Source organism: Liolophura sinensis, chromosome 6 (assembly GCF_032854445.1).
Source record: "Liolophura sinensis isolate JHLJ2023 chromosome 6, CUHK_Ljap_v2, whole genome shotgun sequence".
In the NCBI taxonomy this organism is placed as follows: Eukaryota; Metazoa; Mollusca; class Polyplacophora; order Chitonida; family Chitonidae; genus Liolophura; species Liolophura sinensis.
Genome location: NC_088300.1, coordinates 72158965 through 72176980, shown reverse-complemented (window position 1 = coordinate 72176980; position 18016 = coordinate 72158965). Strand labels below are relative to the sequence as shown.

The following is an 18016-nucleotide window of genomic DNA, read 5'->3' as shown; positions in this document are numbered from 1 at the left end:
AGATTTGTTTTAATACTATAATAATATCTTATGGTGGCCATCTTAACAAAAATGCCATGTTGTATTTTTAGGTGCCTGTTGCTTTTTTCAGCTAAGAAGTACCTAAGAAGTTCTCGTGCCAAATCTGATGCTTGTATCACCAAGTGAGCTATTGTTTAAGTAATCTGCTGGACAATGATAGGAAGTTACATGTATGTTACATAGCGGCAATATTGGATTTATGCAAATTAGGGCTCTTCCACTACCTTAGATAACTCCTTATATGTCAAAATGAGCCTGTGTGCAAATTATGGTGCTTTATTCCATCCAGTTACGATCTCGACCTTAAGCCACGCGGGCTAAAAGGCCTAGCGTATATATGTGTGTTCCACGAACACCGTATGTGTAAGATCAAGACAGATTCTTTACATTTCACGAGTAGCCTACAAAGATTTGAAAATATTCTTGTTACCTTTCGAATACGGTTGAACATTAGAAACTCATATTGTTTCAAGATAGGCCTATTATGATGTGCCACAAATGCTTTTCCTCGTCCCTCGGTCCATTTGGCTGGAAATGAATTCGAACTTGCGACATCAGATAATTACTCTTAAATGTTCTTGAATTATTTTTTTATTTATTTATTATGGTATTAAACCCGTACTCGTCTTGAAACCAGTCACCAGTTTTATTAATTGGGTAAGAAAACAGAGGTGTCTGCAGTGCTTAACCTACATAAACCACAGGTCAACAGGCCTGTAAGAAGTAACTATCATGAGATTTCACCCTCGATTTATTTATATATTTATATACGCCGTACTCAAGAATATTTCACTTATACGACGGCGGCCAGCATTATGGTGGAAGGAAACCGGACAGAGCCCGAACGAAACCCACGACCATCCGCAGGTTGCCGCAGACCGTCCCACGTACGGGCGGAGAGGAAGTCAACATGAGCTGGACTAGAACCCACAGCGACCGCATTGGTGAGAGGCTCCTGGTTCATTACGCTGCGCTAGCGCTCTAAGCAACTGAGCCACGGAGGTCCCTATTTCACCCTCGATCACGCCACGTTATATATATCTCAAACAAGCTTAATTATATAAGCTTAACATCCGCTACGAACCACGGAAGGCCCCTGATAACATTCAGCTATAGTAAAAGTAAGTAGATTTGGGGAGGCTTTGAGAAGTCAAATAGGCCTATATGCATACCAGTATATGTTGTATTTTGTATGCAGTATAGCCTACATGCAGCTGTGACCCGTCGTGGAAGTATCAACGAAGCAATTAGTGCTGTTCAAAATTTATTTGTATCACGTGCAAGGTCAAATATACGCTGAACATTTACTTCAATTTCAAAGACTGTTTGATTCGTGGGCGCATCACCAATGCGGTCGCTGTGAGCTCCGGTTGAAGCCCAGCTCATCATGCTGGTACCGCTTCGATTAGGCTAATGGTTAGTTTCCGCCTAGAAGCTGGGAAACGCCGTGATCAAACCCGGGTCGGGTCATACCAAAGAGTTTTGATATGGTATTTGCTGCTGCCTCTCTTGGCGCACAGCACCTAGGGACGAGAGCAAGGAAGCAGGATTGGTTGGCCTGGTGTCAGTATAATGTGACGGCGTCAGGTGTCATGTCTGGTGCATTGGGCATGATACTTCAGTGGCGGCAGCACTTTGCGGTATGGGCTCGCCCTACCACAATTAAGAAGACACTGTATACATGTAGGCCTATGTACATAATCTAATGACTCATCGTCGTCATATGATTGAAAAATTGACGACGCTACACCCCAAGCATTCATACGTACGGATACATCAGGCTGGCTTCCTCCCGGCCGTACGGGGAAAGGTCGATCTGCAGCAACCTGCGGTTGGCCGTGGGCATATAAGTGAAATATTCTTGAACAGCCTACGGAGTAAAACGTCAAATAAATAAATATTTAAAAGCCTTAATAAAATATGATAGGGCCTACAGTTAAGCAGGCCTATATAACCCCCACGATTTCAACATAGGGCTACACATGTGCACTCAACGACTGTGAACATTATGATCCCGTTTTCCACAATTTTTCAATGTCTGGTTTCCCGGAATTATTTTGGCCTTGAGGATATCACATTATTAGTGCTGGCAGCTTTGCACCATTTGTGTGATCTTTGCCGCCAAGTCGTTTAGTCGATTGTTCGGATGTCTTCGTCACCTCTCAACCAATCAAATCAATGTATATTTTCCCGCCGTAAAATCCCGAACCGCGGGCCGGAGACAGAAAGGAAGCTGTGCGGAAGAAAAGCGGGCCAAGACTCTACTGGACAATTCTACTTGCTTTACCGGTAATTTTTCACTTGGTGCTTTTTGAAAACCTAACATTTAGCTCTCGCGTAATTTTGTTTTAATCGTGTCGTTGCAGTTGATGTGTGACGTGAAGGGAAATTAGGTAATATGAGGACAAATCGACCTCGTTGTGTAGAAATTGGAGTTGTTTCAAGATGGCTACCTCATGGCTTATTCCCATGCCGCCGATCTAAAACGTGCTAGGTGTTCCGCTTGACGAAAAACAAACATCAGGGGGTCACTTTATTGAGGCTGCGTGAGTTCATCTTGGTTCATCCTCGTTTTTGTTTAACATTTCTCGACATACGGAATGGTGTATATTCTCCAGGGTTCTAAAATGATCTAAACATAACGGTAGATTTTTTTCTGGTCAATTGATCGGTGTTTCATGCCGTTAATATATCTGTGCCTCAATCGATTCGCTTACTCCCAGTGGAGCATTAACCGCTTTACGTCCGTATCCTGAAAGGGATATATAACCTGTGATGACAGACGGCACGGGTGTTGCGTTACACAGCCTTTGCGGAGACAGCTTCGTTCCACAAGCACAAAGGCCGAAGTGGTTGTAACGTCGAAATCGTGTAGCAGGCTTTTGATGGATGCAGTTAAATTCTTTGTCATCCCTTTTCTCCTTACCTCGTCACAGTTTATTAATGGACACATATTTAGTTTTGTGCAGTGTTATTAAATGGTGTAAAACATGTATTAAACCAGACCAGAAAGTTCATCTAGAGTGCTGCTTTGAAATTCTGACATTCATCATAACACTGAGTTCAACACTTCCTCTATAAAATTTTGCTGAACATTTCTGAACGGCAACTGGAATAGGCTTAAGTGAAATCCAAGCTGGTTACACGCAACTTAACTGCACTGAAATGCAAGTTCTTTTGTATGCTCTTCTGGATTGGTTTATGAAGATTGAAGTTGTGTTTTCTGGAAGATTTCATTTGATTACGGCTACATTTGAAAACCACAAGTAAGACACGTGTCATTTCAAAACAACTGCCCACAGCAAGATGTGTGGTACTGTTAAATGTGACCACAAAATGGGGAGATATTCAATGTCATGGATGATGGTAGTAAATGGGGAACTTTTAAGATGGTTCAACTCAATTGTTCGTTCCTTTATTACGTCACAATTATCTGTGTATGTGTGCTCATAAAACACATATGAAGTACACACGCACTGCAACGTCACAGAAGAAAACAATGCATTCTACTGACATTTGGACCTTCTGTGTAGCTCCTTGAGTCGAATAAACAGAAGTTGATTACCTTGATCGAGAGGGAGGTAGGAGTTTAAATTCTGCACCATGTTTTTTGAGAGCAGGAATGGACTTCATCTAAATGGATTGGCTAATAGGTTGAGAAATATTTGGATACTCATAATCTCAGGTCAGAGACCCTGTCATTCTGTGCATGTACTACACTTTTTGTTGAAAATTTACTGTTTATATGCTATCCTATCAGTAACCTTTTTTTATTCAAAGCACATATTAAGTTGACTACTATCGTGGATATTGTGTTTGGTCTTCATACGGGATATTTCACTTCATGGTGAAAAACACTCGGCCTGGCTTTAATTCGTGACTGCAGACAATCAGACATATGATGTTGTACTTAAGCCTACAAGGTGAACTTGCATGGTGAAAATGTTGTAGTAACAGAAGACTCTGCTAAAAAATCATTTAATTTCTCTGAACCATCCCATGTTGTCTTTTATTTTGTCCACTAGGTACTGGTGTACACAAGTAAAATGCTGGAATGTGCACTAATACACAACACTGCATATATTTCTGTCCATTAAAAGGAACTTTGCTGACTGCGAAAAAACATGATGTTATTTTAGACGTCATCAACATTAAGTTGAGACTCCCAGATTACTTCCACTGGTTGTCTAGAAGACGGGAGATGTTCAGCGAACTTTCACACCATGTTGTGTTGTAATTATATAGCCTACCATGTACATTTAATTTCATTTCCACCGTACAGATTGTAGGGAATTATGAATATGTACTTTATAATGCATTATTGATAAAAAGGAAAACTGTATTTGATTTAGTAGTCTTGCTATGCACTTTCAGCCTGTCATATTGTTTACATGTTTGATCCACCAAGTACTGCGTTGTGGGACATATTAAAAAAGTAATGTTCTTTTATAATTATATTTCGATCAGCATCAACATGAATCTGATCTTGGTATTCATCTGATGACAATTTCTGTGTCCAACTTTCGGCCATCATTATTATCTTGGTCTTGTTCTTGGAGAACTTCTGAAATTTAGTATAAATTTCATGATGGTATCAAAAGACATTGTTTAACTTTTCCCCTTGTTTCAGTAAAACAATTGGTCATTTGCTGGTGTCAGTCAGAGTGATCTGACCAACTGCAACTGCCAGTCAGGATACTACATCAGTTAATTTGAAAACTTGACAGGATTGCCGTCCAGTTAGCCTGTGAAGCCAACAGTGGGATCAAGTTTGTTGGGTGTAGTTATTAGTTTTGTTACGCGGTCAATTGTAATAACATCTGGTAATATTTTCACATTAATGTTACACAGATCTTGGATGCTTTGGCTAAATGCGTGTGTGGTACAGTGGTTTTCAGTTTTCTTGTCTGTTACAGGACATTGTTTAAACAATGGATGCCGAGTCACCTTCACAGGGCTCGGACAATGGCGATGCTGACCCCCCCAAACCAGCAACCGGTCCTAAAGTGACACCTGGCTTCCGACACCACTTACCTCAGATACCTATGATGAATGTGGGCCACAAGATCGCTCAAAGCAAGGCTAGTGCCAAGCAGGATGTGAACAGAGCATTGTCAGACAACCAATCGTCAGAAACTACAAAACTCCACATTGAGGGTACAGGCAAGATTGTGGAGATAAGTGGCTCTGGGAGACAAGAGGAAATTTTTACTCCTCCTGAAACCGAGTCCAGTTCTAACTCCTCCCCGGGAGATGCTAAACCGCAGGCCAAAAATGGCAGCACAAAAGACAAATATGGTGACATGACGGGAACTCCCATCAAGCTTCGTATACGACGGGCCAATCGTGACGGCGAACTGGACCTAAGTTCATGCGTAGATGAGGCGCCACAAAACAATAGCGTTGTGGATAATAGTTTTAGTGAATCGGGAGCTTGTGATTTGAACACGGACTCCCCAGGACAGTTGAACATCAGTTCAAGCACACCAGGTGCACATAGACGAAGAGGAAAGTCGAAAAAGGGGCGTTATAGAGGCAGTGCTGTAGGATGTCCTGCAGTAACCACACTCCTTAAACCCAAAACTAGTGACAAATCCCCAAAGTGGGTTGTTGGTGACTTGGTGTGGTCTAAAGTGACGGGTCACCCCTGGTGGCCCTGTATGATCTCTCCCGACCCATTTGAAGGCATCTACACCAAACTCAGTAAGCATTTCACAGTTTGTCTTTGCAACAGACCATTCAGTAAGCGGTTTAAAAAAAAAAAAAAACCAATAGTAAAACAGATTCCAGACCTTGACTTCATGTTTAGTAAAGTGTGTTCAAGAATTTGGCGATTAAGTATTATGTTTTGTATTTTTGCAGAAAATATTTGGATAAATGCTTCGACGATTGAAACGACAAATGAGAATTTTCATACAGTTCACTTTATAATATACATCTGACTGTTAACCATACTCGATAGTTAGTTTCAATCACGGGGGCATATATGTCTAATTAAGCATCGAAGTACATGTACTGTGGTTTGTATCAATCATAATCTTTGCTTTCAGTGGGCTGTCATAAATTTATGTGTATCTGTGTGCAGATTTAATATGCTCCTAATGGCCTGTCCATTGGTTTGTGTTGCACTTTCAGGCATGGAAAAACTACATATTCATGTATGAGACAAGATATTTATCTCAGCTTTTAGTAACTTTAAAAGTTGCAATAAGTACAACATGATTCTGACCTATAATTTACGACTGCATCCCAAATAGAGACAGACATTCATACATGTATTTAAACTTGTTATACAAATTTGTAAATTGTGGAACTTGCCCATTGTTTTGTCCAATAAACTACAATATTTGTAAAATTCAGGTCTATTATTCACGTATGTCTGACTGAGTGTTTCTTATTTCTTAACAGGGCAAGGAAAAAATCTATCTTACCGACTGTACCATGTGCAATTTTTTGGGAATGAGGGTGAAAGAGGCTGGGTGACTGAAACAGGTACTTTGCCTTTTGAAGGGAAACGACAGCTCGAGGACTATTTCAAAGCCATGCAGATGAGAGTAACACACAAACAGAGAGCGCAGTATAAACTGGATGTTAGTGCCAGAAGGCGACATGCTTGGGAGATAGCTTACAAGAATGCAGAAGAGGCACTCCCGTTGTCAAATTCTGAACGAAAACAGAAATACACCTACGTGTATGAATTAGGTCCATCAAAAGGGATCAGTGATGACTTGGAGCCTACGGTGAATAAGGCCTCTGAAGAAGACACTGGGACTGGCCGAACCAAAACTAAAGCAAAGTTAAAGAAGGCATTGATTACGGCACGCACCAGTCGTCTGCAGGGGAATAGTGGTACGGGATCTGCCACACCTACCTCAGAGGAGGGTCTGAATGGTGATAGTACCTCTAAGAAAGGGCGCAAACGTAAACAACCTCAGTATGCAGAAAGTGATAGTGAGGATGACCATGACGATGAACCGTCGCCGCGAAGGAAACGGAAAAAGTTGGACACTTCGGTCTCTGGTGATGGGGAAGGCTCTGCTAAAAAGTCACACAGGACTCAAAAGGCAGATGGTTCGTTTGACGTGTTTTGTGAAAAGCATCGAGACAATGTGTTATCTGATCACCCTGAGTTTGATGACAAGACTCTGACAGAGTACTTGCAGCAACAGTGGGAAATGATGGATAGTAAGCAGAGATCGCGCTACCGCTGCAAGTTTGCGGCCAGACCCGAAAGGTCCAGTGAGGAGGCAGAACAACCAATCAAAGGTGAATAATATCCAGCCATTCATCCTTTTGCCATTTGGCCATATCTTCCTTCATTTGCTATTCGTCTGAATGGAAACTAAAAACGCCTGCACTAACACTCCATGGAGCTATGATATCTCTGGCAGGGGTTCCATTTGGAGTCCATCACTTTCTATTTTCCAAGTCTGGATTTTATGGCTCTTTGACATGTTTTGCTGTCCTTGGGCTATGAAGTGACTGATTTAATTTGAATGAAACCAGAACTACGTGTTTGGAGTCGAAGTGTGAAGTGGAGACATTTTGAATGGTTTTGCTATCATGTTGGGGTTCATGAAACATCAAATGTTGAACTCCTGATATAAATTCACTTTTATCTGGACATAACATCAGTACATTTGAATTCAGTTATATATCTGAGCGAATGTCGAAAACAGACATATCTGACTTAGTGTTTTCGTTACCGAAAGTGAACGTTCATTGATAGCGAGCTGTAAAACCAGCAATACTGCGGCACAAGATGGCATAGTACAAACTCCTGTCATAGATGCATCATAGCTCCATGGTGGTTAGACAAATCTAACAGCTTCGTTAGACTGAGTTATCTGCCCTTTGATATCACCCCTGCAGCCTATCGGATTGGCTTGGCTTGTGAAATTACAAAATTTCGCTGGATTTGTGTTTGCTCGCATGACTTTTGGTTGTTCGTTATACCAGGCTTCTCTGAAACAATTTCAGTGCTCTTTGCAGCATTGTCAGAAGTATTTTAAAGGTAGATTTGAATGCAGTTTCAAAGGGCAAATAATACAGTCATTAGCACTGCCCACATTTATTAGTATTTCCTGTAACATTGCTGTTATGTTTGTCCTTTCTGTCTACTTTTGTGTTGAATCTCCAAAATGTTTCTAGCTTTTCTGCTGCACAGCCAGGCAGGGGAGGAAATTTGACAACATTGGAAGACCTCTAGTCTTTGTGTTCGTTCCAGTTGATGTCCTTAATAATGGATTAATGTTATGAAGCTGGTACATGGGAAGTTGGTGCATTAAACTTCACAAATTTGGATGTTGACATTGGGCGTTGCAGGCATAAAATTGAAAATATGAGTTGATGTCCAGAATTTTTAAAGACTTTCTGGTTATGTATGAGAAAATGTAGTCAGGCTAAAATCACCTGGAGCTATCACATGCATCATTGAAATTTCAGCTGTGCCGATTTCACGCACCAGTCTGTGGTGTGTGCCGAGATGTACTGTATGTGTCCGTGCCTGAAAATCTAGTACATGATAACCTTGAATTTCTTTCCTTGTATCATAATCATACATCACAGAGCAGATGATTGTGCTAAAACCTACAGACGTCACTTTTCCAGTAAATACTTACTTGAAGATACATCTAAGTAAATGGAATACGAGTATTTTGAATTGATTGTTCATTGAACTGTCTAAATATGCTAGAATATGTTCGCAAAGGCTACAAATCTAATTTAAGTGTCCATTTCCTTCTTCATTTGTCAAGTGATATATATTCCTTTGTCGGTCCCTAAGAAATGCTCTGTGTTTTATGAATCTGGCAGCTATAAACAGAAAATGTCAAGCAGTTGAGATGATCGTGAACACAACCATATGTCAACACAATGTTGTAATACTATTTCAATATGTGTAATTTTAAAAAACCATGATTTATAGTAATAAACTCCCAGTAGTTAAAAAGAAATTAAATCTGAGAAGTAGAAGCTAGATTAGATTAAAATTGTAACATACAGGTAGACTAAAATTATGTATGCTTTTCATGAGAAGCTCTTTTTCATGCTGCACTTACATTTATGCAGAGGTATGTGTAACGTGTCTTTACCAAAACCTAAACCACCACATGTATCTAAATCCAGTCTACAGTACGTGTATCATTGTATGTCCAATTCTTGCAGACTTGCATTCAGTGTCTAGGAGTAGCACTTTGATTCTGTTGTATTACTAGTTTGAGAGCAAAGCGTGTAAACTATTTTAAGACTTGCATGTAGATCTGATGTGTTTATTAAATGGAACAAAAGATCTGACAATGCTCTGAACATTTTTACTAGACCTTAATAGTTTATTTATACTTTGTGTTATTTTAAAATTTTCTAGTATTTCAGGTAAATTTGTGTAGCAAAACTGTTAAGACTTAGATAAACATCTCAGCAAACTATAATTTTTATGATCCAAAAATTTGGCTTGCATTTCACCTCAACAAGTCCCACAATTTAGGAATGTGTAAGAACCCACGTTTCTGTGGTAGACCTACTTTTATTGTGACAGCTTGTTTGTTAAATTTAATGGTATTGTTCTTGTGCCATACATTGTTAGTCGTTAAATCTGTCATTTCTTTAGCTCTTTTAGCAAATTGTTAAGACTTTAACAGGAATATTTTATATGAAATTATGCTGTGGTCTTATACTGTTTTAACCCATGTATAAATTATTTCATAAACATATGTCCATGAAAGATGTGGAGGGCTACCGTACATGGAGTGTTTAACTTGATTTCCCAGTGTGGATGCCCTTGCAATCATGACATAGTCTTCCTGTCACACTAAATTTCCATGTACATGTATCGCATATTTCACACCAAAGAATTTATATCCATTAGCCTGGAGTCATATTTAGCTGAACATGTGGGTTATGATGAAATAGGGGAGATAACTCTTCAGGGAAACAGAACACATAAACAGATGGTAAATGCTTGATGATGATTAGCAGCTACATGCAAACTAAATCTGTTAAATCTGTGAAAGCAATTGTGAGAGATGAAGACATGATTGTAGCTTTGACTACAATTTGTAGGATTGATATTTAACATTTTTAAAGAAAGAGGGAAAATTGAATTGAATTCAAAGGTAATAAATTTTCCATGCAAGCATTTCCATTTTCTCCATTGAATACACTTGTACATTACTTGTAAGTAGCATATCACATTCATTTACATCTGCTTACATTTATGTAATATAGTATATTTGCAGTACATGTACCTGGCTTGGGCCTGTATTGTACTGTGCACAGTTAAGTATATTACTGTATATTATGCCATGCGTTGTCCTTGGCTTATTGGAGGGACTTTCGGTGGATGTCTATGTACACAAGTTTGTCCTTGGTGACCAGCTGTTATGCTCTAAATTATGGTAGAATAAAGTATCACCAAATAGATCAGCAAGCTGTGTCCTGATATGTTTTCATGTTGCAGGAATTTTAGTGAGTGGAAGCTGTTTTGGCTTTGTGTTAGTTACCTGGTATGATTAGTAATGTAATGTTCATCTGAGGTAAATCAGTTTCGCTTGCGTGTGGAAGTGTGGTGTGCGCGGTTCTGTTCTACTGTCTACATCAAATGGTGATAATGGTCTTCAACAATCATGCTTACCTGTCCTGTTTTAGGACAATGATACATGAAAAAAAAAATACATTATTGGTCGGAGAATATCAGGAGAGTTGTATATATGTGCTCCTTTTGGCTGATGACTTGAGGAAAGTCTGGGACTGTGTCGTTTAATAAGTTTCTTCGTAAAACTTTTTTCCCTATTTACAAATTTTCTTTCAAACTTTTGAGTCGGTGAAGGACTAAAAGTAGTTATTTCATACTGATGTGTATCGCAGAGCAAGGGCAAAGCTATCCAATGAAATAGTCTCATTGCAGAGGCATGATGTACAAAGCTTAAAAAGGAAAGCCACCAACACTTCGTTTACATAGAAGGCAAAGACTTGTGCAAAAAACTAAAATGTATTAGTGCCTGTCCTGTCAGTTAGCTTTTGGTTTAGAGTTACGATCTGCTGTCCAGTATTTTAAACATAGATTCATTTTGGGTGTATCACGGACAGAGACCACAAATCTTTTGTTAAACAATAAGAAGCAGATATTGACACATTTGAATTTTTAGTTTCTTTATAGCTTTTTAACTTTTTTTTTGACCATCTGATGTCCAGTGTTTTCAGTAGAATGCAAAGTATGAGGTAGCAGTTGCAAAGCATAATCTTTAAAGCGCTTGTGCTACTCTCTATGTTCCCCTTTCTTCACTTCCACCACTAGACAAGCTTGGCCTTTGGAGCCTGTGTGACACATGTAGACTTGTTCACATTTAGCCTCATCAATAAAATTGTTTTTATTTGTTGGTTAGAACCATATTGAACACAGCTTAGATAAAGTAAATGCCTGCATATAGAGTTTTGTGTTTTCTGACATCACTTCCTGCTTCATCATCGCGACCCCAGTGATCTCTGTGTTTAAGATTTATGTACACATTTTGCTAGTGTTGGCACTGATGGAAAGCAACAGTAGAAAGTGGTGCAAGCGCTTTATGGAGTATGGTTGTAAAGTGGTCTTAAGTCAGGTATGTCGCAAAGGGCAGTAATGTAGACCTGGCACTTGCATGTAGGTTTCCTCCTTCCAATAAAACAGACTGCTGTGTACAAAACTTACGGTGTTAATCACTAAGTACATGCATCATTATGTAACATAAGAGGCCAAGTAGGCGAGGATTCAGTGGTAGCTGTTTGGCCCTAGACACCTGGAGATGCATCCTGAGCTTCATAAATTAATGAAAACATGCTAAAATTACAATGGGGCAACATTTACACGACAGAAACTTGAAAGGTCAACTGAGTGCTGAAGGCTTTTGATCCGAAAGTTATCAAAGTAATGAGTGTCTCGTTTTCTATTATTTTGTACAGATATATACAGTCTGTAGCTTATATTTGGACAGAAATAAACTTTGCTTTTCTAGATTGGGTGATGTGTTCAGAAAGCTGTGGCTAGTTCCATTCTATTTTAGAACATTGTTGTCCAGGTGGCCCTTTTTCATTTAACACTCAACAACACCAGAAAGTCTTCCACATCTTTGAGGAAACATTGATTACCAGTACCACCAATGATGTCCTGACATTGTAAAAGGAAAGAGTGAAAAAAGGAAACATTTTCTGTATGTTCCAGTGGAGAGTTGTAAACATGTGAATAAAAAATACTTAATAAGTTTCACAGTCTTAAACCATAAACAACACATTTTGAGGAAAATGTTACACTTCACCTTTATCGTTAAATTTCAAGACCTGTAATACATCAGGTTAATGTTAGCTACGCCTATCTTTCATTAATGCCTACCAGCAGGCCTGAGTGATGTTCAGATTTTTTTCCTTATTAGGTGTCTAGACTTGCACAATGTCTCCAGAAGTGTAGGAAGAGAGCTTTACATACATGGATAATACCTGCAGATGGTTGCGCGTTTCCCTCCGCCTGGTTTCCTCCCACAGTAATGGCCGCCGTTGTATAGTCTTGATAATGAGTGCATCCTAATGTAAAAGTAGTACCAGTACTTCGGTTTGAAAATGTAATTCAATTGCAGGCTGCAATAAAAAGTGGGATTGCCTAGTTTATCCGTTGATAAAAACCTGTAGGGTGAGGATACATACATGTAAAAGCTTAGACACTGTAGATATAGTTGATAAATGCATGTATAATGTTGCCAGTTTACACTAACATCTTTTGGATATTGTTTGGCATGTTGTAGATCCAGGCCATCACAGGTCAGACTGTCTCGTACAACCAGACATTCTGCTGAGCTTGCACTTGAAATTAAATAAATTGAAATAAAATAAGTTTTGGTTTAAAGGATGAAGAAAGATATGTCCTGTTGTTTGACCAAGTAATTCCTGCACTGAGGGTTATTTGTGGATTGATACTGTTTTCTATTTGTAAGACACTGTCGCACATGCTCAGCTGTAGAGAGTCGGTGATGCATTCTCACATCCATTTATTTTCAGACCACAGTATCATGATCCTGTCCCTTCTTGTCCTTGTTTTTAATAATCTTCAGTTGTGTAAACAGTATGTACATAACATTTAATGAAACTCTGAATCAATGTCATAGCCAGATGTTTAGACTATACTTTTCACTGTATACTTTTGGTCACTGTGTAGCTGCAATATTGCGTTACGCCATCCTTCATTCATTATATGCCCTCGCCAATAGGTGTAGCGCATTGTGTCCTAGCAATTTTATGCGTCTATCCGACCATCAAGATTCCTGCCCGGGCTATAACTCCAACAGTTTTCAACATAGGTTTCATTTTTGGTGGATACATACATGACAGATTTGTTCATTTCTGTGGTTGTCATGGTTACCAGATCGCGAGTTTCCCCATATATACTGTACAAATAGATAAGATTTGGTGTCCTGGATATAACTCTGTTTTAATTTTTGGTGGATACATACATACACAGATGACGATATGTCGCAACCCACGTTTGTTCATCTCCACAGGTGTCATGGTTACCAGATTGCCATTTTCCTATGTATACTATATAGCTATGATTTCATGTCTGAGATATAACTCCAACAGTTTTCCACAGAGTTTTAATTTTGGTGGATATATGGATACACAGATGACGAGGTGTCACAACTCACATTTGTCTGTTTTTGCGGTTTTTATGGTAATGAGGTAGCTGTTTTTCTTATATTTACTATAAAAAAAATACACATTTGTATACTTGCGCAGTTGTCATGGTTACCACATACCTATCATGAACACCCATGAAGACTCCGCTCAGGGGTTATACACACCACAGTGCTGCTGGTATTTTCTACATTTCAAACAAATGCATTTGTTGGGGTGTATGTTGTGTTCATCTGAACTCTTGTTCACATTTAATAGCTGCTTTAGCTCCAAATCCGCTGATGCATACGGCTTTGAGGTATTCAACATTGTAGACTTTTTCTCAAATTTTCATTATTTATATGTGATGTAGTGAGAAAGGGACTCCTAGCCACCAGCCACAATGGCCAGTAGACAAATCAGAACAGGACTAGGGCAACAAGAATCAGTTAGTTTAAGATTTTTTTTCTGATGCATAACTCAGTGGCAATATGGCCGTTGTTGAAAAGACTCCATCATGATTCTGTGAGGCCATCCAGAAATGGGATGTTAGGTTGACTAACCCTTGTTGCAGCTCAAAATCTCCAGTTATTTTTGTGTTGGCTTGAGAGGGGGTTTGCAGGACTGCATACGTCTGTATTAATTTTGTCAACATGTAACCATCAGTATTCCCGGATCTCGTAACCAGCGGTGTTCCCTGAACAATTTGGCAGTGCAGGAACCTCCATAGGCTTGACTTTGTAACATCTAAGATTGGTTAGTCAGCTAAGGCTTGTTAAGCTGGCTACCGTAAGCAGTCTACAACAAAAGGTAACTAAGCCATTTCATAAAGTAAAACTGTCTAAATGCTTTGTGGTGGTTCTACGGTTAAATTAGTAAATATAAATACATCTGATTACTATCTAAAAATAACTGAAAGATGTTAATTTCTCCATTTGCATTCTTGACAGTTTATGAACAAAGAGCCATAACTCTCCCAGTAGGAAATCAGTGGATGCATTTTGATGATTTATGAAGTATGAAAAGATGTTCCTCTACTGAAAGAGGCTGGTTTATTCCTTTTTGTCTCCAACATTGAATGAAAAAATAAACATTCAAAATTGAACACTCTTAAGGCCGAATTTGCTTCCTCCCTACTTCCACATCTGACTAATATCCAAGACTGAAAACTTTAGTCAGTAACCAAATACATGCATGTTGTGTTTGAAACGGTTAGTCGAAATTGTGTGCCTAGAACAACCTGAAAGCACAAAAACCTACTCTACATATACACGATGTCATTTCCTGACCATTGAAACCAGTGTGCCTTGAACAGTCACAGTCACATCATGGTTAATGTTGGCATACAGTGTACCTGTTCCTCTTGTGCATGTGATCAGTTGACATAAAGTAAAAGACAGGAATTTTGCCCAAAGGTGAAAATAACATACCATAAATAACAAAACATTTTCCACACAAATTTTATTTATAGAGGTAAATAAATGTCACAAAATATTTTTGGAGCTGAAATTTGCAATTTTCCACTAGAAGGTCATCCCATGTTCCAAGCAAACTCAGTAGAACTCGTAGAATCAGGAAATATGGGCAAGTTGCTCATGGACGAAATTTATGGTCATTTATAGTAAGTGTTTCACAACACTGGCATCCAACATTATACTTATTGTTTGTTAAGTCCACTATAGAATTTAAAGCATGTGTCTACAAATTTTAAACAATTTTAAAAAATGAGACCAGTTTTGAATACAGTTTGTAGCGATTTTTCTACTGATTCTTTCTTCCTTCACTTCAATGCTTCTACAACCGAAAACACTGAGCAAGTGAAAAATATAACATGAGGATTATTTGGCTGTGTTATTTGACAAGATGGATTGCCTGGGCATTATCAGTATGGTGTTAATGATAATAAGAACCCTGAAACCTGCTTAGATATAAGATGGTGAACCAATTCAGGCATACGCTTTTGATCAGTCTCTAAATTCATAAGATTACAATGATGAAATTAAAGCTAAATCTGCTGAGGAATTAAGAAGTTGAATTTCTGTTTCTTGTCTCCAACATTTAGATGCTAGTGGTTCAAACCTGTGTGGCAAACGTAAACAGAAGGGCATTTTATCAAATATTAACTTTATATTGGTACAATACGCCTAAAATTCTGGACATCTACTACATACATAGCCAGCAATGAAAATCTATAATCCGACAGACTAATATAAATGGCTGTTGCAATTTTTGGGTTTTGCAGATTTTCAGTGTAGATTCATTCATATTTGTCTGAAAATTATGTGTAAAAAGGCTAAGCAATGTATAACAAACACAATATCAGTTGAACATGACCTAATATGTCTTGTTTCTTACAATCTTCACTTGTAATCAGGTTCAATAAAGTTCATATTATTTTCGAAGTTAAACTAAAGTTGAGTTTGAATTTCTTTTTCTTTTTTTTTCAGATGGAAACTCGACAAAGCGTTCAGGGCGTGTCATCAAACCCTCCCAGAAGAAACTTGAAGCAGAAGAAATCAAAAAGCTGTCTTCTCCTGGCAAGAAAACTCCAAATGTAAGATCTTGGGGGTCACGAGGAAGAGTTGTTCATCTAAAATGTCAAAAAAAACCTTGCACCAATAAGTTACAAAAGAAATGTACATACTTCAGAGCTTTTGACATGTTCAGTGAAATTTGGAATTTTCTGCAATGGATTCACAGGCAATGAGACTTATCCTTTTTTTTCTTTTACTTTAGTCAAGGGTTTTTTTGTCATTTATTCTCATAAGTTACTTTTTATTATAGTTAAAGTAGCTGCTTACCTGTTAGTTTCCACATTTACTTGAAAACCAACATGGCAGCCCTTACTAATAAATACCTCAGTTTATCATTATGCTACATGCTTGGCTACACAGTATTGCCAAGCTTGTGTGCCTCGTAAATGGTAGATACATGGTTCAGTCCCAAATTAAGTCCTACCGGAGACTTAAACACTGGTAATCATGGTACTGCCTTGGTGTTCAGTGTAAGAGGTATAGGCCAAGTTCTTGCCGGCCCAGTATCCATGACTGGATGGAACACTCTGATTTCTTCAGCATTTTAGAGAGGCAGACACCGTCGTGATATGACTGAAATAATATTGAAAGTGATGTTAAAGAAACATAGGTTTTGTTTACATTTTCACCATCAGGCCTCATCTGAGCACACCAAGGAGCGTACTGACCTGCCCCCATCCTCCCCACAGTCATCTGACACCCCTAAACGGCTTTCCCCAAGGGCATCCCCTGAACCAGAGGCTTCTGATGGGAGAAGCTCAGCAGATCAGGCAAAGGCAAGTGCACCAATGCGAGTTGTCCATGAATCAGCATACCGTGGTTTAAAACAGGACTACAAAGTGTACTCTAGATAATAAACATTGTCTGATTTGTACACGTATATCTGGACAGGCCTTGGTTGGTGTTGGTTTACTGTGGTTGTATTATGCCTGGTGTCCCATCAGGCAGCTCTTCAAACACAAACAGGTGACAGCAACCAGCTGATATGTCACTACCTGATAAATGATGTTGGATGCTTGCCTAGAGTAAATCTTCAACCTTTTCTACCTTTAAATCGCTTTTTTCGGTGGAATTTATGCGGACGATTATGATAACAATGTTGCTAAAGATGCAAACTTCACAGAACAGGGTAAATTATGTATCTATAGCGCATAGTTCTCTCAGAATGTTTCAGAATATTGGTTGCAGTGGTGGGTGAAAAGGTTAAAATAGGGTACTTAAGTTTGAAAAGAAAAAGGGCTATTCGGAGAATTTGTCTTCTGCGAATTTCTTACTTTTATAATATTGAATATAAAAAATAGAATGAAATTCAGTTACTCTGATTACTTTGGTTGTAGAAGTCGAAGGGAAATGCTCAGCCCAAACCAGAAGCCAAGAAAAGAAGGCAATCAAAGAAAACGGCACAGACTACGGAAACAGACTCTGATTCTGGTGTGGAAACTCTGGTAAGATTTCAATTAACCATTTATGGTCATCAGTTCTCCGGACAGCAATCATAAGTCTGCAGAAATGATTGTGTGGCTTCCTTAGACGAATCAGTACTTCCTTAAGATCATTGTTTTTTGTTGACAAAAAGTATTATTGAGTATTATTAAAGGAACATGAAAGAAATGTTGTTTTAGAAGATTCAGGCAGCCACCAGATTAATTTCATGTTGGTGAAGCACACAGCATTCATCTATGTGGCACCTCTTCGCAACCAGAAAGTTATCAGCTGTCATGTAATGGAACAGGATACCTGGTTGTTTCAATCCTGATTTTCAGATATTACATTAATATTCAAATATTTGATAGGGTCGTTGACATATTTTACATTGATACATGAAAAGG

The 18016-nt window shown here is 38.7% G+C and overlaps 1 protein-coding gene across 2 annotated transcripts in view; it reads left to right on the top strand.

Annotated features, from left to right (window-relative positions):
• Positions 1-2242: 2242 nt before the first annotated feature.
• LOC135469382 (histone-lysine N-methyltransferase NSD2-like) overlaps positions 2243-18016 on the top strand; it is a 30600-nt gene continuing 14826 nt past the window's right edge. For both annotated transcript variants that reach the window (XM_064748016.1, XM_064748015.1), the window contains exons 1-6: positions 2243-2310; positions 4938-5724; positions 6430-7287; positions 16101-16207; positions 16823-16963; positions 17525-17632. In XM_064748016.1, the coding sequence (XP_064604086.1) occupies positions 4953-5724; positions 6430-7287; positions 16101-16207; positions 16823-16963; positions 17525-17632 (1986 nt within the window). In that variant the 5' untranslated portion in view covers positions 2243-2310; positions 4938-4952. The remainder of the gene's footprint in view (positions 2311-4937; positions 5725-6429; positions 7288-16100; positions 16208-16822; positions 16964-17524; positions 17633-18016) is intronic.